Genomic DNA, 22,924 nt, shown 5'->3' with positions numbered 1-22,924 from the left:
ATGCTCAAGTTTTCTGTTTGTTTGTCTTATTTCTTGTTTGTATCACAATAAAAAATATTTTGCCTCTTCAGACTGGTAGGAATGTTGTGCAAATAAAATGATGGAAGTCCATATTGTAGGTGTAATGGTTTTTGTTTGTGATATACTATATGTATCTTTGAGAAGCTTGTTTTAGTGTAGTTTATTTTTTGCTCTAGATTTGATCTCTTTTTGCTTTATTCACAGAAATGATGGAGAAAAACCAGACCACAATTACAGAATTTATTCTAGCTGGATTTTCTGAGACTCCAAACCTCAACATTTTTCTAAGCATTTCTTTTATACTAGTGTATGTGGTCACCATGCTTGGAAATATGTTAATCATTCTTGCTTACAAAATCAGCCCAAACCTTCATACCCCTATGTATTTTCTCCTTGCCAATTTCTCCTTCCTAGAGATTTGTTATGTTTCAGACACTTGCCCAAAGCTGTTGTCCAACTCACTTAGTGAAGATAAATCTATCTCCTTCTATGGCTGCATTGCTCAAATGTACTGTGGACTGCTCTTTGCTGGGACTGAATTCTACATCCTTGCAACCATGGCCTACGATCGCTATAGTGCCATCTGTAGGCCACTCTTGTATAACATGATAATGAATAAGATATCATGTATTCAGCTTATCGCCGCTTCCTGGGCCATTGGTGCCACTAATGCAGTAATACACACGGCTCTTACGTTCTCTCTACCTTTTTGTAGGTCTAACAAGATAAACCATTTCTACTGTGACATCCCACCCTTACTAAAGCTGGCCTGCACCAATACCAGAGTCAATGAGCTTGCTGTGTTTGTCATAAGCGGAGGTGTTATTTTTGGCTCGTTCATACTGATAATGATCTCCTACACCAAAATCATCTCTGCAGTTTTGCAAATCAAGTCGGTTCCAGGAAGAAAGAAAGCTTTTTCCACCTGTACATCCCACCTAATGGCTGTAACCATGTTCTATGGTTCAATCTTTTTTGTTTATTTTAAACCCAAATCGAAGTATGATGCAGAGCAGGACAGAGTGGTCTCTGTTATATACACCACCATTGCACCACTGCTAAATCCTTTCATATACAGTATCAGGAATAACACAATGAAAGGGGCTCTTATAAGACTTTTTCAAGTCATTGTGCCTAAAAAGTACTGATCACATTGTATGTATACATGTTCACACACACAGAAATGTACTTTCTATCAAGTATTGTTTAGAGATTGGTCATTACCATTACTCTTTCAACTTTTAAAGATTGTAAGCCCTCATGGGCAGGGCCCTCTTTAACATTTTGTCTTGAATTGCATTGTAATGTCCTCCTTATATTGTAAAGCGCTGCACAAACTGTTGGCGCTATATAAATCCTGTATAATAATAAAGCAACTTTCTTAATTTGCCCATTCAGGGCAAAGAAACAGGTTCTTTTGTAAGAAGAACCCCTCCATCTACAGAAACGTAACCTCCCTTTGCTCCTCCACTGCTCTGTTGGAAGGAGGAGAACATCATATTAATAGTTTCTGTCCAGTTCAATTTTATTTGTTGTAGCTTTAAGTGAAAACAGCCAATGTGTGATCAAAGGGGCCACATTCATCAGGGCTAAAAAATGTGTGCAGAAAATGAAAAATATGTTTTTTGAATGTTTGAGATACAATTTACAAATACTTACAAAATCAGCATCTATTAGTTTAGAAATGTAGACATTATATTGTCCACTCAATAGAATAATTGATGTTTGAAATGTGATTAATAGAATTAATAACAAATATTTTTTCTTTAACCACCTCTTGTCCGCCGAACGCTGAAAGACGGCCAGACGGGAGTCTCCTGGATGCGGGTGGGTGTCTTTAGACGTCCTTCATGCACGCACCCCCTGGCGCACACGAGCGAGAAACCACCTGGATTTTAAAGGGCCAGCGATGGCGGTCCGGCGTCTGTAAAGAGCCCAATCGCTTGTATGACGCAAGTGAGGGTGCGCCTCCATCCTTACCTCTCGTCGCAGTCGCTGTCCCCGCCACAGTCGTCCCCGCGATCCCAGGCGTCCATCCATCCTGGGCGATGTGGCCCTGTACACTGAGAACAAAGGGAGATCAGTACGCGATCTCCCTGCGCTCTCCTCCCGGTCTCTGAATGCAGGAAGTGATGTATATTTTTGGGGGATACATGCTCACAAAATAAATAAAAATTGACACACACAAAACAAAAAAAAACACACAAACTTTTGTTTTTAACTGATAACACTACACTGATGAGCGGTAAAATCTTTTATTCACTGTTTTTGTTATATAGTAAAACATAAAAACCCCAGTGGTGATTAAATACCACCAAAAGAAAGCTCTATATGTCCCCCAAAAATGGTATAAAATGTATTTCAGTACAGCGTTGCATGGCGCAATAAACGTCAGCCAAAGTACCGCAGCGCTGAATACTGAAAAATGGCCTTGAAGGGAAGGGGGTGTAAACAACCTGGTCAGCAAGTGGTTTAAGTAATTTAATTCAGGTGACTATATATCATTATATTCCTTATATTTATAATTTTATTATTAATAATACCATTGAGTGTAGGATTTATACCGAGGCTAAACTACAAATTATGGGGCTCCAAAATTTTCCCCCACAGCTAACTGTGTCAACTGTCATTGATCTTAAAATTAAGTATGTATCACGTACAGGCACCAGAAGAGCTGTCAGCATAGTTATTACTCTACTAGGGAGCAGTGCTGGTGCTAAAAGTTATAGTAGCACTAATAATAATAATAACCATAATTATATTTCATATTATGATAACATGGATAACATGCTCTTGCGCACAATTACTCTTCAACCCTAAAACAAATGTATTTAAACTCTGGCTTCATTTAACTTTGTTGTAGAACTAAAAACCTCTGCCCTCCTATAAGGTTTTTAACAGAGGTGAGACTCTGGTATTTGTAACTGTGTTAGGCATACAGGGTTGATTTCAGTCTATAGCAGACATTCAGAGGACAATCAATCTACACTGCTAAGATAGATAAGGAAATGCTTGTTTCTGCATAGAGGGGGATCTGTGAATAGATAATCCTGAACTCTAACTTCAGACCTTCTATACTGGAAACCTCACATTTTAGTTTTCCCAATCAGCTTCCCTAATGGAGCCCTCTCCTACCCCAAGTCCTATAGCAGCGGCATGGGCTGCTATGGCTGTTGATACACCACAGTTTTATACATTATATTGTATATATCTCTAAACTAATTACTACTGATATTATCATCATATTGCATTTCATATGTTCCATATATTTTCTGCATGTATGTTTTTGTAGACCTAAGGAAGGGGCCCTCTTGCAACCTCCAAATGTATTGGTTTCAGAAAGACAATCACAGGAATGAACTATGAGCATGAATTGTGGTTGCTTCATTTTGTCAAAAATGCTTGCAAATATTTTATCAACATATGATTGTTTTTTATTCTTATTCGTTGTTTTACTGGAAAAACAAAGTTTTTGTTAGCTTTCAAGTTTGGAATATTCTCTGTGTTTAAACAACCAAAGTAAGCTTTAAAATATTCAACAGAAGTTGGAGCACCTGGGACTTTGTCTCCAAGGGCCAGAATACTATAACTACTCGCTGCGCTGAGCATGATCAGAAATACTTTCCTATATCATTTCGGCCTGTATCTTCTTATTATCATTACTATTGTTTCAAAGGTAATTTGTTACTTCCTAAACATTAAACAGATAGTAGAATGAATAAGCAGCCTTTTTTAAATGTGAGTACGGGAACTGTACATTATGTTCCTAAGAAACATTTGCAGTCAGGATTTTCACCTTGCATCAAAATACTATGAGCATGGATATCAGTAGCATGAATAAAATGCATTTGATATAGCATTGAAGAAAAATGTACATATGTTAAAATGTAATTCATGCAACAAAATGTAAATGTAATTCTATTCTACTTTGTTGTCAGTTTTAGGGTTTCAGTACTGATTATGTCAATTGATTTCTTGCTAGTACTAGATGCTATTCCTCCACTACAGCCCTATTGGAAAGTGCACATTTAAAGTGTCATGCAGTTGGGTCTGATTGCAAGAAATGTAGGTTCCATTTTTTTGCAGAAATAATATTTATTAAAGTTTTTAACAAACAATATATTGTAAAAACATACAAAGGCAGCAACAAGAATGTAAGTTCCATTTAATACCTTTTAGGTAAAAAGAAAAGAAAAAAATATGGCACCTTTCTTGTTCTTCTGATCACATTTTGCACTTTTATGCAATACCATACACTTGACAACCTGCTTATAATACAAATGGGAATTGTGCAATCATATGCAAAATAATAATGGTGTTTACTTCTTGTGGGAAGAAATTATTTTAAACTTACAGGGCTATTCACATAAGGGTGAAAGGTTTGAAGAAGGCAGGAGAAGTGAACAATCTAGGACAACATAGCTGAACTAAAAAGTGAGCTGAATTGGAGAATTGTTCCAAATCAGCTATTTTGTCCTAGATTGTTCACTTCTTCTGCCTTCTCCAAACTCTTCATCCTTTTGTGAATAACCCTGACAGTTTACAGGGGGTCTGCAATTTAATCTAAAACCATCTTCCCTGTCCACTTCAGGATAAGGATTTCTTGATGGATTGTGTGAGTCTCTCCAGGTTCATTTACTATATATGGGCTATATGGGGTGTATAGAATTCATACTTTCAAATTATCAAAGAAAGTGTAACTCCTTAAGGGGAACCTGGTGGATAATAGGCTCCAGTAATTCTTGGTGAATCCTACTCCTATCAAATTGCTCATCAGTAGCATGTTCTATCTTTAAATTTTATCTTCATGTTTCTCTACTCTTAAGTTAATTAGGATGAAAAATACAGAGTGAGAAAATCTATAACTGAGCAAAATGTCAAAGCAGGACTTTCTGATTGCAGCAGACCTCATAGAAATAACATTATACATCACTAAGGGGTCCCTGGACCCCTTTAACAATGTATATTAAAAGTGTAAAAAAATAAACAGACGATTATTAAAATTGTAATCGTACACATTTATTTAAAAAAGTGAAGAAAACTGGAGTGGGTTTCGCTGAAAAATATTCCAACCAGACACTTACACAGGTTTGCAGCCTGGGTGGTCAGGAAAGGGAAGACGGTAAACGTGCATCCCCCTTCCCGTACCAGACGAGGCCACATTGGGAGTACCTTGCAAGGGAAGTGGCAGAAAAAACATTGCCCCAATGTTAGGGGACAAGGCACTCTTCCCAACCTCTGGTGCACCAAGAAAGAGATGGAGATAACAAGGTGCAGACTATTATGGAGTTTGGAACCCCCCTTTTCAATGAGGGGTTGCCCAGATATCTGCCCACTCCAGGAGAATGAGTGCATTACCTATTCCCACAAAAAGTTTGAAGTAAATAAACACACACACCATGAAAAAAGTAATTCAATTGAAATAAATCACACACAACCACATGACAATACATTTTATTATTGTTCCCGAAAGCAATTCCATGCCAACCTTGCGAGTTAATCTACATCAATAATGTCTTCTAGCGATTTCATCCTCATTAATCACATTGACCCGCCGCCCGTTGATGTTTGGACATTGCGCTCCCCTTGGTAAATGGCAGATTCCCCTAACTAGAGTTATGTAAGGTGACAGCCGGACATCCCCCCAGGTGACAATATTGACCAAATTTGGACAATGACGTCACCTGGGATTTCCAGCGTACTGCTGCTACCGCAGGTAAGCCAAACTAATTGGAAAACAAAATAATTGATTCAACAGATATGCGCAACCAGTGTACACTGTTGCTGACATTGTCTGCAAAAACTGTACTGTTCTATAACACCACATACAGCTTTAAGACATCCTCCAAAGCATGTCATTTGAACAACTTGTGTACTTTCAATGTTACCCTCTTCATACCAACCAAACAAGAGGAGCAATTGAGCAATGAATACTCTAAATGTATTCTTTAATGTGAAATAAATACACTAAGGGGTCTATTCACGAAGCTGCCGAAGGATCTGGCCGTAGCTTCGGCCGATACTTCGGCTAGCTTCGGCCCCAGGATCCCTTCGGTTCAGTAGAACTGAAGGGGTGCTGTACGGGCTATTCACAATAGCCCGTACAGCTCCCGATCATGGCCGAGCCGAACGCATATGCATCGGCTCGGCTGAGCCGAGCTGAAAGCCGAAGCTGGCCGTGCTATTACTATTGGCTATTGCAAATTGACATCGCTCGTGTCAGAATAAAGAAAAAGAAACACACAGCAGTGTTTCTCTCCTGGGCGGCCAAGAGCGGGAGGCTCCCAGAGCGCCCGGGAGAGGTTTTTTTATCTTTTTTTTTTTACAGCAGCAGAGCCGCCGGACAATAGGAAACTATTGGGCGGAGCTAGCTGTCACTGCTAGCTCCGCACAATAGTTTTCTATTTACTTTTTTTTTATAGCTTTTTCACTCTTTTTCTGTCCTGCTCGGTCCCTCTAGGGGACCGAGCAGAACAGCCGAGCCGAAGGCCGCTCAGCGGCATTCGGCTATTCACTCACTGCAGTGAGAAGCCTGCCAGAGGTTCGGCTCAGCCGATCCAGATGTTGGAACGGCTGAGTCGAACTCCTTCTGCACTTCGGGTCGGCCGAACATGCTGAGCATGTTTGGCCGACCCGAAGCCACGTGAAGCAAGCCGATGTACGGCTGATTTCAGCTGATGTACGGCTGAAATCAGCTGTACCAGCCTGAAGTGAATAACCGAACAGTGTTCGGCTCACTTCACTTCAGATCGGTCATTCACTCGGCTGCCCTCGGCATCTTAGTGAATAGACCCCTAAGTTTAAGTATTTTCTCATGAAAACTCCTGACAAAATGTACTACAATGATGAGAGTTTTCAGTAAGTCCTTGAATATATATGATGCAGATTATCAGAAGTGGCTCTATAATATACATGTTGGACAAGAAAACCTGGCTTGCAGTCACGATTTCGAGTCATCCTAAAAGTGTTCATTAGGGTTGAGGTCAGGGCTCTGTGCAGGCCACTGGAATTCTTCCACACCAAATGCTTCAAGCCATGTACAGAGATATTGTCATGCTGGAACAGAAAAGGGACTCCCACAAAATGTTGTCCAAAGGTAAGAAGTGCACAATTGTCTTTTTATGCTCTAACATTCACAGAAACCTTCTCTGGGAACACCTGAATTCAATTATGTAGATAGGTGTGCTCATTCATTTGACCATATAGGCAGGTTTGTGTAGACATTCTCTATAGGAAAGAAAAGGATTGCCTCTGTTTGCATTATGATTTTTAGTCAGGTTGGATAATCTCCCTGTGTAAAAATCAGTACCTCCAACTGCCTAATGTGCTCATTGTCTCATTATAGCACATCAGAAATGGCAATGATCATATGTGACGCTTAAAATCAGACACCTCATTGGTTTTTATTGAGCCGTTTACGGGCAGCTCAGTTCACACCTTCTGACCTTCTTTTCTATCATAATTATTTCTTTCTCTGCAGACTAATATGCATGAAGTCAACAGGACCACAGTCACAGAGTTTATCCTTGTAAGGCTATCTGAGAACCCGGCAATGAAATGTTACCTTTTCATCCTATTCCTATTGATCTACATCATTACTGTACTTGGAAACATGTCTATAATTTTTGCCTACAAGCTGAGCTCAAACCTCCAGACCCCCATGTACTTTTTTCTTGCCAATTTTTCTCTCCTGGAGGTTTGCTATGTAACTGACACATCACCCAAAATGTTGTCAGTCTTACTATCAGATGGCAAGTCAATTTCTCTCTATGGTTCTGCCACTCAACTCTTTGGTGGTTTGTTGTTGGGTGGTGCCGAATGTTACATACTTACCAGCATGGCTTATGATCGGTATAATGCTATATGTCACCCATTATTATATAATAGAATTATGAATAAAATGACTTGCAGTTTACTCTTACTTGGGTCATACCTTATGGGTGTCCTCAGTGCTGTGACGCACACAACTCTTACTTTCAGTCTACCTTTCTGCGGTTCAAATATAAACCACTTCTTTTGTGATGTTCCACCTTTACTAAAACTGGCTGGTACTGACACTTGGGTCAATGAATTGGTGATTTTTGCTTTAGGCAGGTATCATGTCACAAGTTCAGTTTTGTTCATAGTAATATCTTACATATACATCATCGTATGCATCTTTAAAATTCGGTCTTCAGTTGGGAGTAAGAAAGCCTTTTCAACCTACACTTCTCACCTCATTGTTGTTACTATATTCTACGGTTCCATCTTTTTTGTGTATCTGAAACCTAAATCAAAGTACAATCTAGAACATGATCGGGTAGTTTCTGTCATGTACACAACTGTTGCTCCCTTGTTAAACCCTTTTATATACAGTATACGTAACACAGAAATGAAATTGGCTCTCTTGAAAATGCCAAAGAAATTAACTGTGGTGAGATGGCATTAAAGCAAAATCAATGAAAAAACATATTCAGCACATCTCTGCAATGCATGCACATTTGCTTTGTCCCTTTAAAAATTCTGACAACAAAGAAAAATACTTGTTGATTTTCCACAAATCCAGAGTGCTCCCAACTAACCACTTGAGCTGACAACATAGTGCCTGCTACACCATAATCCCAACCCAGCTTTGTCACCCCTACCTGCTAGACTATAGAACTTTTCCAATGCCGCACACCTCTCTGTCCCTCTCCACATACATATATTGATTTATTTCACAGCAAAACAGTGCTGCTGTCTTCACTCCCAAGAGCCTCCTATGTGTAGGATAAGGGCTCCTCAAGATGTAGCTCTGAGCAATGGGCCTATGTCGGTAAGAACTGAGTTCCCAGCAGTTATTATTGCAAGAATTGTAAAAGCCTGGTGACTGTGTAGCATTTCAGGAAAGGAAAATTCCAGTAAGTACGGATAGAATTTTCCTGTGGTTGCAATCGAGCTTTAAACATGTCTTCCTCCATTTTTAGTTGATGGAGGTATTTTTGAGAGTAAAGCTTGGGAGAAGCATTTTTATTGGACATATTTTAGGTCAAAAATTCTTACTCCACATTTATAAATGTCTCAATCTTGGGTTGTAGATACAAAGATCACCAGCACTCAGCGATATCTTTCAATATGTCCATTTAATTAGACAAAGTGTCACAGTAACAAAAGCCAACGTTTCGGGGCCACACAGGGTCCCTTCCTCGAAAAGATGTTACCCCGAAATGTTGGCTTTTGTTACTGTGACACTTTGTCTAATTAAATGGACATATTGAAAGATATCGCTGAGTGCTGGTGATCTTTGTCTCTACTTTGTGTCTGCACGGCGCCATCCGTGGTCATCACTGCGAACACCATTTTTACATAGGCCGGGAATGCAGTGAGGTGTGTGGAGTGTCCCTCTATCTATCTACACTCAATCTCACGTTGGTCTTCTGTATATGCTGTGTGGTATAGCTCAAGTTTGGATCACCTTCCCTGGGAAAAAGGAAGTCCAGGCAGCAAAGTCCTTTGTTCATCCGACTTGCAGTCAGTGTTTTTATTTAAAAGGTTGCAATAAAACCAAAATAAAACAGAAAACAAATCCTTGCCTCTAAGGCTCTGACTAAACAGGCAGGTTTCCTATCTACCAGGAGGTGAGCTTATCTCAGCCACCTCACAAAACAAGCGGACTTTCAGTCATGGACTGAGAGCCCAACAGTGGCACGAGATGGACTGGGGAGCCAGCAGCATACCTGATCCTACCAGGTAAATATTCCCTCCTCTCTTTGCCAGCGCCCATCTCCGAAATGGCTGCTGGCAGTGATGTACATCACCGTGCATGCATGATGATGTCACGCCATAGACGTCACATTGCATGTGCGGTGGCCGCACTAGGTGACACCCGCCCTGGCAGCGCCGCTGGTAACAGCTTTGTGCAATACCTGAACAGTAGAGACTAGGAGAGGAAGAAGCAGTACATGGAGCTAGTCTGAAGTGCAGCAGTGATCACATGCTAACAAGGAACATGCTGATAGGATTAGGGAACAGAGTGACAGAGGGAAAAGCTCATCAGTCTTCTTTTTATACTGTCCTGTCACAGGCTGGAGTAGGGGCTTAACAGCGGCAGAGAAAAATCAGGTTTTCTGTCATGCCAGAGAGGACTGTGCTGTATGGCAGAGCTGTGCAAATCTCAGAGGTGGATGGGCATGTGCTTGGGTAGGTGGAATGTTTCTCTAATGTGTACAATGTCTGTGTGGTCAGATGTTTGCCTTGAATTAGGCTTTAAATATAAGTAACATACAAGTCAATACCTCCAACACAAACAAGAAAGAGATGTATTGTCCATTTCAGAATAGGAAAAAGAACACATATATCTTCCCTTTGTGCCCCTGGGCCAGCTATACACAGAACCAATGGCTTTCAACACCAATGGAGCCTTTTTTCCATTGTTTTAAAAAGTTGGTGAATTCTCTGTAGGAATCTAGGGAGAACACACAGGCCATTGAAAACAAGTAGCTCAGCTAAAAACGTGAGCTTCCAGTCTGGCATGTAGAGGCAAATCTCCTAATAGGGGTGCCAGAGAGAAGTGAACTCCTAAAGAGGATGAAACTCTAACTTCCTTTATTGAAAATGGAATTGCTTTTTAATAATGTTGGGAAAAATGGATGCATAAGGCTCAATTCACAAAGCTAAAAGACCAGGAAAAGGATGTTTTAAATAAATACAATTATTTTCAGTTGAGTTCGATGAGATTTTTTCATTTAATATTTCTTTATTAAGATTTTGTCATAACAATATGAGAAGAAAAATTGCTGAACATTACAGTATAACAGCTAGTACAGCAATAGTTACAGATGGTCGGCAGTGGAACAATAATGCCGTCAGTCATTTTGGTGTCACCCCTCCAATAGGGGTCACCCCCCTGCACCCCGCTTGTGACGCCACTGGAACACGACCTTTGCTGATTGCAGAAGAAAGGCCGGACCTACAGGAGGCTTCTCAAAGACCATTGCAGATAAACCACTGCTTCCAAACAGAGGTCAAAGGTCCTCTTTGCAGGTTCTCTGCCGCTGCTGGCAGGGGACAGGCTTTTCTACTCAGACTGTGGCTACTTTTTAAGGGATACAACCTGCAAGACTTTGTACACCTTCTGTTTTGCTGCACCTGGAATATATTATTATAACTGAAAGTTAATTTGGGCTTTAAGATTGTGTAAAATATACTTTAATTACACTATTGTGCTTCACTTAATTGCTCAGTATAGTCCCCGCTCATGAAACACAATTACTCCAATGTACTTTGGGACTTTCTAAATTATAAACAATGTGTATTGTGTAATTATTAAAGTTCATGTTTTGACTCATCTGTCCTGATCTGTAAATTTAACTCATTATCAACAGCCTATCAGTCCAATTAAAAGGGAAACAACAATAGCAATTCCCTATCCGATATTAATTGTTCCTTGCAGACAAATTAACGAAACAGCAATGGGTGTGCAAAAAAAAAATAAGTATGAGACATTGGGAATTTGTCCCAGGAGGTACAGAAACCCTATATTACCATGGGATCTGTGCAGCAGTTCTCATGTATGTTCTCTAAAAAGATGGAAGTTAGAAAGGGTTTAATATTTCTCTGTATTAGCATACATTGGTTTTAAGAACTGGAAGATAGTTTTCTATAACTTATTAAAGGGCAAGGTAAGTTCAGCTACTTATTTGTTCATAATCTGAAGTGAACCTGTGAGATTAGAGAAGTGGAGGCTGCTATGACTGACTTGTTTTTAAAGGTCTAGTATTCAGGGCTGTCATGCTGATAATGTCCTTACTATCTAATAAGTTAGAGACCTTTAAACAATCATGCATCAAGTGAAGTGTGAAAAAGTCAATACCTCTGTCCTGCATGCTTTTGAGGGGTCAGTGACTCAATAAAGTGTATCTAAGCCTAAGAACAAAATGTAATACATTGCAATTTACCAGTAATAGATGAAATGACTGCATTATTTTTTCCTTTATGTTTACCTGCTAGTAACACAATTCCTGTCTTAGGGACAATGCACACTCACTGCATTGTATCTTCTTGAGGACCAGCAATGCTGCTCTCCTGATCTGCTCTGTAAACATCTCCCTATCTCTTCATCTCCATTACATGGGAGGTGTATTTTGTGCTTCACAGAAGATGGCTGGAAAGCTGAAGCATTGTTTGAGATGTCAGTTCAGTACACAGGAAGTAACAAACAATCTTAAATAATGTCAACAAGTGTTTTACTGTATTTGCAATATTATTTTTGGTATTTATATAGTGCCAAAAATTTTACACAGCACACCATTCCCTGCCCTCAAGGAGCTTACAATCTAAGGTCCCTATCTCACATGCATTCAAGGGCCAATTTAGAGAGGAGCCAATTAACTTTCCAGCATGTCTTTAGAGTGTGGGAGGAAACCCATGCAAGCACGGGAAAGCATGCATACTCATTGTAGATAGGGACCTGGTAGGGATTTGAACCAGGGACCCCCCAGTGCTACAGGGCAGAAGCACTCACCACTATGCCACTGTGCTGCAAAGAAAATGCACTGAGTCTAAAAAGTCTAACACAGAAATGCATAGAGTCTAACAATTAACACGTTATACCTATATTTACACTTGTTTTAAAATAAATACTAGTGAAACTGGGAAAAGACACATTTATTTATTTCAAAAGTATAGAAAATGAAATGATTCTAAAATACAATACCATTAAACGAAATGTTCCAAGAACAATACATGTCTCCCTTCTGTAAGTACTTGCAACGTTATTGCCAAATGAAACGTCACACAGCTGAAATGTAAAAAATGCTTTAGAGTTTAACTGATCAAAACTTTAAAAACATCAATACCCCAAAGGGACGCTGTTAGTACGTACACCTATTATAGACCATATCATTAAACACATAGCCAAACACATATACTGTACACAAACTAATTATTATAGTCCCAAAATCCGGCACACATTTAAACTCAACAAATACAGTTTAATTCAGCATATTATTGCACCATATATTCATAATAACTGCTTCATCCTAATGATAGCACCAGTCTCTGGGGCCATGTGGATAGTCCATATATTGTTATTGCCCTTCTTTACTAATGCACAAGTCCTCTAAGCTGCATAAACAAATAGGGAGCCTACTTCCTAAATGTTTGTTAAAAGCAAAATTGCTGTTAGCATTCCTGGACTTAAAAATCCCTAGATGTCAATGATTAAAGCTCAGAAACAAAAAATGTGCCAACACTAATACATGTGCCTCTAGGGATAGCTTATCTAAGAGATAACAAGTAAAACACTTTGAACAAAATGCATTAGAGTACATATTGTTTGAAGACATATTAGGATCACCCAAACTCTATATAGACCACACCCCTCACCCCCAGCCAGGAGTGCTGGAGTGTACGTATGATCCATTAAGGCTGTGAGGACTTACATGTTGTATGGTCAGGGGACCTTAGGGCCAGGATATCATGTGCCACAAGATGTGGTGGTAAACCTGTGGAACAGTGACTCTCCATTGGGGAGCTATTGAGGTTGTGCTGTGATATGTGGGTGATTCTAGGCCCTACTGTACCTATATCTTTGGGACTTTGGTACATTTTCAAGAATACAATAAAGACAATACTGAAACCATCACGGTCAACTTTACATATACAAATGCAATACATGTACTTACTCTAATAGTTTAGATCTCAGCTGCTGCATGTAGTGTTAGTGTTTAGTCCATTATCCCCATACATCACTATCACCATCCATTTCAAGCCTCTTTCAGTAAGCCTAAATGATAAATATAATGTATGCATGAGTGGAGGAAAACACACAGAGATTATATTACGCCTCTATTGGATAATCGGCAACTTGTAAGAAACATCATAAAACAAGACATAATATAATATAGTGTGATATCACCAAAGGTTCCAAAGTACAGCATTACCACTATAAACAAACGCATTTATAAAAGATACGTACATGTGGTATAACATGGTTTCGACTCAAGAAAAACTAGTGAGTAAGCAAGCATCGCAATCACCTGGTAGCATCTCAGATTCACCTGAGCATGTTGGGGTCCTGATGAGACTATAAGGGGCCAGAGGGAGAAGTAAGAAGTAAACTAAACTAAGACGGACAGATAATTAAATAAGTGAACACTTGAATGATTGGGAGGCACCAAAGCAAAGCAGGGGGGGCATTAAAGGACATCTAGGACCCCTAGGGATCCTTCCAATTTTGCGGTGTGGTACCAGCCGTATCTTTGAACAATAACATTACTTCCGTCAGCTGAGTTGGTGATAGGGTTGATACTATAAATAAGGTCCAGGTAGCAAAGAATTTCGCTGTGATTGGGCTGTTATAGTGGGCATCAAGCTTGTCCAGCGACATCAGTTTGGTAAGTAGGTTTGCAAGCTGTTTCAAGGAGGGGGTGGTCGGTGAAAGCCAGTTCGTCAATATGGCTTTTTTTGCTGCGAGGATGCACAGATGCTCCCATCGTGATACATTTTTGGTTGTTGATAGTTGTTGGGGCCTCCTCACTCTTTTTGTGTCCAGTTGGGAGTTATGTATGTTCCACCTCATAAAGGATCCAACAAAGAGAGTGGGAACTCCTCCTACAGGCCACAGCGGATGTGCAGACAAACACTGAGATCTCACCTACAGATCTCATGTACCACCATGGAAAGGCACAAGAAAATGGCCAAGCCTTTATAACGGGACACAGTTTGGGTGTAGGAACCTTACTCCTGGACATCACTTGAGATGTAGGAAGCTGGTGACAATTTTACCCATCACATGTGTAGTTTGCTGAGCTACAAGAACAACTTGGTGATGAATCACTGTTTAAGAGAACCTTCTCACAAAAGAAAAAAAGAAGTATTTGGTTGGTATTTACTGTTATAAAATTGTGCTATTATGAGATCATCTGTGTGGTTCTTTTATATCACATTGTAAAACAAAAGCTATGCTTCTCAATAAATGGCACAATTAACACATTTTGAACACGATTTTGGTAAATGCAGACTACCAAGTAAAAAACACCTTTTGTTATTAAATTGTACTTTTAGAACAACAACACTGTAATAGAATAGAATATCATGACGATTGGTTTAAAACTGTAGATTTAAATCAGCCAGTATTTGTATTTACAGACAGAAAATATCTAAATATGGACCATAATCACACAACAGTGACAGAATTCATTCTCATCGGACTTTCAGAAACTGCGGAACTTAAAGTTTTAATTTTTATGGTGTTTTTAATGATATACCTTGTTACAGTGATTGGAAATCTATGTATCATCTTGGCTTACATATTTAGCCTAAATCTTAACACCCCTATGTATTTTTTACTGACTAATTTTTCCTTTCTTGAAATCTGTTACATTTCAGTCAACATTCCGAAGATGCTTTCCAACTTGTTATTGGAACATAAGACCATATCTTTCTATGGCTGTGCTTTACAGGTCTATAGCTTTGGAGTGTGCGGTGGGACGGAGTGTTACTTGCTAGCGGCAATGGCGTACGATCGGTATAATGCGATATGTCACCCACTTTTATATAGCATCATAATGAATAGGATGGTTTGTATTCGGCTTGTCATCGGATCTTATCTGGTTGGCTCATCAAATTCTCTGCTGCATACGGTTCTTACATTCACTTTGCCTTTTTGTGGTTCTAACAAAATCAATCACATTTTCTGTGACATTCCGCCAATATTAACCTTAGCATGTGCTGACACCAGGATTAATCAGATCGTCATTTTTGTGACCAGCAACTGCGTTGTGGTCGGTTCATTTTTATTAATCATGGTATCTTATATATATATTATACTGGCCGTCGTAAGAGTTCATTCCACTTCCGGTAGAAAGAAGGCGTTTTCCACTTGCACTTCACACTTCACAGTGGTGACTATATTTTATGGTTCTGTTATGTTTATGTACTTAAAGCCTGAATCAAGCAGTGCCATTGTTCAGGACAAGTTGGTGGCAGTCATGTATACTGTTATCGCTCCTCTGTTAAACCCTTTTATCTATAGTCTAAGGAACAGAGACGTAAAAATGGCTCTTATTAAAATATATCATCAGCTGACGACATCTAAGAAGCATTTAGTATGATCTTCATTTTATTGCAGTTTGATACACAGCTTAGAGTTCTATGCAGTTTGCAAATTTAGAATATGTTTATATGGGTAGAAGGTCATTTAATGTAGACCTGTAGTTTACCCATTCAGTTAAAAGTAAAAGGTACAACCAAAATCCCCCCCGATACTTACCTAAACCACAATCCCCCTTCCCCCCTACCCCCCTTTCCCCTGCCTGCCCTTTTAGACTACTGGTGCCCCATGCAATGTTGGGATATTTCAGGTATAAAGAGGTATGTAACTCTCTCAACTTCCTCCTACAATTCAGACCTGAGTAACTGTCCAGTCACCAGCTCCGTAATGTCATTTGTGTTTACTCTGGTGAAAGCTTGGACCTAGTATTAACCTGGAACTTGCACAGGGATTTTGGAGGGGCAGGTGAGCAAAGAGGCCCACGGGAAGAGCAAATGCAATGCAAGTTTCAACATGCTTAAAGCTTTACTCCACCTAAGTACATACCTGCAATGGATATGTAATTGTGCTGTTATCCAAACACTTCTGTCAGACAGCAGAACCATGTTGCTGACCCTACTTTTTACTTATGCAGTAGATAAAACAATTTGGTCGAAACAGACCTTAGTCTAGACAATAAAGGAGAATCAGCACAGTTATGGTGGTCATCACGTTACTATATCACCAAATGTTTTTTCCTTCTCCTAGTTTATATTGCTATGCAGGAGGTGTCAGGAGGCGGATATCAAGAACACATTCAATAGTTTCATTTTAACAATTAAATAACTGGATTCAATTGTGTTCTTTCACATGAACCTGAAGATCAGTTTTTGAAGAATACCTCTACTAAGTACTATTGGCATCTAAACTGACTATGCAATAGATGAACAGTGCAATATGTGTAATACACACGTTTTATCTTGAAATAAAGCTTTTCCCCTCGTTAAGTAGATCTGTCCAGAATTGTCTTTCTTCTTATCTTCTGACTACAATGTATGCATCATAGAGCACTTTTAAAAGAAGTCACATGTCACCAGTGAAACAACAACTACAAATAAAACAAACTAGGAGTGTATTGGTCTACACCTTTTAATGATTTGAGTGTGGTAAACTGAATAATTTTCGGGTTTCTACAGCAGACACATGACTAATCCTTGTACTGCTTTATTAAAGACACCTGTCAGGAAAAAAATATGTAGAATGCCAATGCTGACCACCTTCTGTAAATGTTGAATCAATATGCACGTAATATTTTATACTGATCTTAATATGCATATGTATGCCTTTTAGATACCTCCAATTGCCTCTTGAGGTAGCAGCGAATCTCATACTGCGAAACACATAGAAGGGAATTTATCAAAACTGGAGCAGACAGAATCTGGAGCAGCTGTGATTGGCAACCAATCAGCTTCTATCTTTCATTTTCAAAGCTTAACTGAACAAACTAAAGAAAGAAGCTGATTGGTTGCCATAGGCAACTGCTCCCGGTTCTCTCTGCCCCAGTTTGATAAATCCCCCCTATAGAGTGTTTCCCCATCTCGCTGATAGATAGTGCCCAAATAACTCCAAAGCTATAAAAGAATGGAATTTTGTCAAGCTGTTTATAGAATTTAATGTGGTATGACACTTAATGATAAGAGGTGATGGAGAGATTGGGTGTCCAGATAGAGGGTGTATCAAGGACAATAGATCCATATATGAAGCTTGGATGCTGATTACTTGTTCTTTATACATGATAAATAAAATTGTAATTATATATCTATATGGGTATGTGGGTACTTCAAAAGTCCAATGCTTTGTAGTATAAAGGTTACTATATAAAATAGGATGTGGTACCTGTAGATAGAGGTTAGTCCCATCTTTCCATATAATATAGATACTTATTATGAGTAAAGCATTAGAAATTAATATGTTTTATACTTTTTTAGATTTGGATACAGTTGAAAACAAAAGAAGGCTTTGGTATTGCAATTCCCATGCAAAACTGAAAGAGGAATCTCTCTTTTGCAAAGTGAACAGCCTATTTGCCCTTAGCAAATGAACTCTAGAGTCTCAAAGAGTTAAAAGAGTAATTAGACATTCCTAGCAGAGGAGAGGGCTATGTCGTGCAAGGAAGGAGGGAGCTGTTCTTGGGAAATTACTTTTCCTGTAGTAGTCAAATTCCCTAGCAAAAGTATATTGAACAGATAAATAAACAATTATTAATGGAGCAACCGTGCCACCTTTCACTAGAGTTTATGAGTTTTTGACTTGTATATGGCCATAGGTGCTCAGAGAAATTTCCCAAAATGTTGAAAATGTCAGTTTTTCTGCCAAATAGCAAAAAAATTCTGAAAATATATTCAGGTCAGAAATATTTATTTGTTCTTCTGTGTAAGCAATTTGACAAGTACACAGTAACTCCAGTAGGAATCGTGTATTCAGAAACTACTGTATTACTAGGATATGGAGAAAACTGTATATGAATGTCAGCTTTGCTGCCAAAAATGCAGTTATAGCCTTGTGTAAGCTTTTGGTAAAATGCACAGTTGTTAAAGAATAACTCCAGGTAAAAAACAGATAAATATTTGAAATACATTCATGTCAAATGTATAACCTTCAAAATATTTGTAATTTTGTTCACGTTGTAATTCACACATCCACAAACACCATTTTTCCAAATATGTTTTTAAAACCCAGTTCTTTAGACCAAGTAAGAAAAATGGGACTAAATATTGTAGAAAAGTGTCACAAAATACATTGTAAAATGTGTCAATTTTTAAAAAGGTCTCCCTTTGAGGCTACTTTAGACATGTCCCTCTCTCTGCAAATGTATAACCAAATATAAAACTTGCAGTAAACCTACAACTTTGCCACAGATGTTCCATTCTATGCAACAGGCTGCCTGTGAGTCAACCTCTTTTCTGAGAGCCCCAGTTACAAGGGGGAGATGAATATTTTGGGAAATAATTTGTACACACTGAATACTGTTGCTGTCATTCTTTTTGCAGTTATAGGTATCATAGCAGGCAATGTGTTACCTACCATTGGGGAAATTATCTCTGCCAGTAGAAAAAATCCAAATCAACTTGACATTTTAAAATTAGCAGTCCCAAACCACACACATAATTGTGTTTTTCCTCTGTGTCAAAATTAAAGCAACAATTTTTATTTAAAATTGTTTCATTCTATAAGAATCACCTTGAGATCAACTCTAGAAGACTTGTCCCTCTTGGTCTACGAGGCAACATAATAAAAGATAACGCCCTTCTAACCATTTAATAAACAATATTCACGGTTACAAGTTATGTATCTATTATACACAGCCACTTTCTGCTTTATTTGTTTGATTTGTTCTTTTTTCAGTAACATGCCAGAATTAAAGGAGGCTTCAGCATTATGAATCCAGCAAAACTATACCTTTCAATTTGAATTTATTCGAGAAAGGAAATTATTTTATATTATGAAGGAAGAACTTAAGTACTTGGAGCAATGCCAGTTACTAGGGTTGTGGAAATTCATTAGTTTTTTTTCCAAGACTTTATCATATGGGCAGTGCAGCTTGACTAAAGTGACCGGTGTACAAACAAAATGATAAATTATAAGTTGAACCAAAAACTAAAGGTGTGTTTGACTGTTCCAAAAAAAAAACCTGATCCCTAAAGCATTTAGGCTGATATGGGACTGATCCAGATTTGCAGGAATTAAGTCTAGAATCTCTGGCCAGTAAAAGGGTATTCTATTCTTAGTCCTCCTTCTTTTAAAGCTTAACTCCTGGCACATATAAAAAACACTATTTGTATACTTTAATTAGAATGAAATTAATTTTACATGCAACTAGTTAAAAGTCAAAAAAATATATCAGTATATAATATATAGCAAAAGTGCTTAATATTGGCCTCCCATAGGGGTTGATTTACTGAAGGCAACTAGGCTGTCTACAATTTTCCCGTAGCTTAGTGCATGTGGTAAAAATTGAATTTGCAAAGAATACCCATTCACATGTAAGGAAATTAAAAAGGAAACAGTATTTTTGCTTGCACATGTTTTGAGGATGGAAGTCAGCAGAACCTCACCATATTTACTAAACTAATGGGATACTACCCCTGCAAAGCAAAAAATCCCTTGCAAAGTGAACAGCCTATTTGCCTTTATAGTAAATCAACCCCATAATCTCTTGCACAGCAGCAGTCATACAGGGAGATGGAGGGACAGTAGTAGGATCCAATAAGACTCTGCTGCATGCACATGTGTTTTCAGAAAACATACTCGCATGAGGAGACGAGGGAGTATGGAGGAGGCCAATCAGGCCGGGCAGCGTGTAATGACTCGATGCCCGGCTTACTAATACCGGAAGCCCAAGTATTGGGCTAGGTATCGGAGCATTTGGCCGAGTCCTAATACTCGCCCAAATACTCGGCATCGGCAGCGATACTAGTATCGGTATCGGTGAATGCCTAATTATAAACTAACAAAGATGACTGCTCCCCGTGATAATGCTAGTCTTTGTTATTAAAAATGACACAGGTTAAAAGCTCTAAAGGCAGCCACACACTTATAGATATCATTACTCAATTAATCATTCAATGCAATCAAACTTATTGAATATAATAAATATCACAAAACAAAGTTCTTCCATTCAATGTATTTAATGAACTTTTGATTGCCTCTGACGTATCATTTGGCTGGGAAAGAATTTTGTTGTTCACTTTATCGATTAAAGAAATATCTGCATGCGGGTCGGAAGGCCAGTCATTAAAGAGATTGATTATACAATTATTTAAAATTATTTATCACAGATTGTTCAGATTTATGACTGATGGGTCATATTTGTACGTTATATTTTAAGTTGTTTGCAAAGTGCAGAACAATATTGTGTTTGTTGCATTGTTCAATGATCAATGAAAAGTTGCTTGTTGGCAATTGCTCATACCTGGGATGATCACAAATCACTTTGTGTATGGCCGCCATCACAGCTTTTGCGTAGCAGTATCACAGTAAGCAGCCATCTCTATTTACATACAAACGAGAATGTGAATTTTCTTGTCTCTGCAGAAAGAGCAGCTACAATGGCAAAGAAAAATCAGACTATGGTATCAGAATTTATTCTCGTTGGCCTTACTGAAAATCCAGAACTTCAATCTATATTTTTTATTGTGCTTCTATGGATTTATATCATTACAGTATTTGGAAACCTATTCCTTATTATTGCCTATAGATTTAGTCCTAATCTTCAGACTCCAATGTACTTCTTTCTTGCCAACTTCTCCTTCCTAGATATATGTTACATTTCATCTACTGTACCCAAAATGTTGTCCAACTTGATATCGGGAAGTAAAACCATCTCATTTTCTGGGTGCATCCTGCAGCTGTACAGTTTCGGTGTGTGTGGCGGCACCGAGTGCTATGTACTGGCAGCCATGGCGTATGACCGATATAATGCCATATGCCATCCACTGCTGTATACCGCTATCATGAACAGAAGGACTTGCCTTCACCTTATTGCTGGTTCTTGGGTTTTTGGCATAGTCAACATTTTCATACATACAGTCTTGACCTTCCAGTTGCCTTTCTGTGACAATAAGATAAATCAGGTATTCTGTGACATCCCGCCTCTGCTGAAACTCTCTTGTATTGACACCTGGACCAATGAAATTGTAATTTTTTGCACAAGTGGTCTTGTTATACTTTGTTCATTTATATTAATAATTTTATCTTACATAAAGATCATATCATCAATTTTAACAATCCATTCGACCACAGGGACGAGGAAAGCATTTTCTACCTGCACTTCCCACTTAATAGTGGTAACAATATTTTACGGATCGATCATATTCGTGTATCTAAAACCCAAATCAAGTTATGCCACGTATCAGGATCAAATGGTGGCTGTCATGTACACTGTGGTGGCACCATTTTTAAACCCTTTTATATATAGTTTAAGGAACAGTGAGGTTAAAAATGCTCTTGCTAAGATAGCTCCACGTTGTGGAACTGAAAAGCATTAAGTGACAGTACATTAAAACTGGGGAAAAAAAAAATGACCATAAAATTTGAATTGTTACAATCAGGTTTCTCATTAAAAAAAATAAACAAGAATTCTGATTGGTCTCGACAGGCAAAAACTTTAATTTTTGTGCTCATTTTCTTTCCTTTAATTTTAATACTTCACCACATGAACATGGGATTTATACAAATAAGGATAGTGATTAAAAAAGGAAACATGCTGAATTTAACAAGCCATTTTTCAATTTCAGTCACTTCCTTACACAATACGAGGTGAGGAAGTCCCCTCTTAGACAGTTAAAAACTAAACTCCTGGATATGCAAATATTGTCTAAATACAAGAGCCATGTATATTTTTATTTGAACCTTGGTGAGCTTTGTGAATGTCTTCCAGATCTGTGCATTGCTGCTCTCTCTCCTTGTGCAAGGTGACTGGTCTTGCGTACAGGATCAAAGTGATATTCACTCAAAAATTCATAGAAGTCCCTCCAAAAGTAGCACCATTAGGATGTGTTATAAGCCATAGCACATGCTAATATCATTGCGGATAACTATTTGCCATCTATGCCCAACATACTCACAAAAAAAGCTATTATCTGGTAGTTTAAAGTCCTTGGGTTCTGCCTCTCTTCCTTTTTTGCCCCTGCACCTGTTTGTTGAGGGTTATGGTCATGCATATGATATAATGGTCATTATAATACACCTCCAATTACAGAAGCAAAAATTGTTCTATCTTCAAAACGCTTTGAGTCATGCTTCCCTCATTCCATGGAGTAACCAGTACTATGATATGAGAGGAAATCAAAAATGAAAATATGTCTATGTAATGAACATAGGAATTGTGTGTCTCTATTCAAGCTTGGCTTC

At 38.6% G+C, this 22,924-nt stretch overlaps 4 protein-coding genes across 4 annotated transcripts; all 4 read left to right on the top strand.

Moving 5' to 3' along the window:
• Positions 1-221: 221 nt before the first annotated feature.
• On the top strand, positions 222-1,169 carry LOC108783920 (olfactory receptor 5V1-like; the record flags this gene model as incomplete). Its single annotated transcript, XM_018552631.1, has 1 exon — positions 222-1,169. A coding segment is annotated over one exon (948 nt), but the record flags the coding sequence as incomplete, so codon positions are not given.
• Positions 1,170-5,695: 4,526 nt separating this feature from the next.
• LOC108783919 (olfactory receptor 1019-like) lies at positions 5,696-9,810 on the top strand. Its single transcript, XM_018552629.1, has 3 exons — positions 5,696-5,737; positions 7,502-8,434; positions 9,757-9,810. The coding sequence occupies exons 1-3, from the start codon at positions 5,696-5,698 to the stop codon at positions 9,808-9,810; spliced, it is 1,029 nt and encodes a 342-aa protein (XP_018408131.1).
• Positions 9,811-15,146: 5,336 nt separating this feature from the next.
• On the top strand, positions 15,147-16,094 carry LOC108783918 (olfactory receptor 1009-like). The gene has a single exon (XM_018552628.1). The coding sequence runs from the start codon at positions 15,147-15,149 to the stop codon at positions 16,092-16,094; it is 948 nt and encodes a 315-aa protein (XP_018408130.1).
• A 5,026-nt stretch (positions 16,095-21,120) lies between these two features.
• Positions 21,121-22,059, top strand: LOC108783917 (olfactory receptor 998-like). The gene has a single exon (XM_018552627.1). The coding sequence runs from the start codon at positions 21,121-21,123 to the stop codon at positions 22,057-22,059; it is 939 nt and encodes a 312-aa protein (XP_018408129.1).
• The last annotated feature ends 865 nt before the right edge of the window (positions 22,060-22,924 follow it).

The sequence above is a fragment of the Nanorana parkeri genome, unplaced genomic scaffold (assembly GCF_000935625.1).
Source record: "Nanorana parkeri isolate BGI_ZX_2015 unplaced genomic scaffold, ASM93562v1 scaffold94, whole genome shotgun sequence".
Taxonomy (NCBI): Eukaryota; Metazoa; Chordata; class Amphibia; order Anura; family Dicroglossidae; genus Nanorana; species Nanorana parkeri.
This window is presented reverse-complemented; position numbering and strand designations above follow the sequence as displayed.

Bases quoted from the DNA above. Each gene is read 5' to 3' on its own strand.
- LOC108783917 (XM_018552627.1), top strand. From the start codon at position 21,121: ATGGCAAAGAAAAATCAGACTATGGTATCAGAATTTATTCTCGTTGGC.
- LOC108783918 (XM_018552628.1), top strand. From the start codon at position 15,147: ATGGACCATAATCACACAACAGTGACAGAATTCATTCTCATCGGACTT.
- LOC108783919 (XM_018552629.1), top strand. From the start codon at position 5,696: ATGACGTCACCTGGGATTTCCAGCGTACTGCTGCTACCGCAG. The intron at 5,738-7,501 runs GTAAGCCAAACT...CTTTCTCTGCAG, and splicing joins GCGTACTGCTGCTACCGCAG to ACTAATATGCATGAAGTCAA. The intron at 8,435-9,756 runs GTGAGATGGCAT...TCTCTTTGCCAG, and splicing joins TGCCAAAGAAATTAACTGTG to CGCCCATCTCCGAAATGGCT.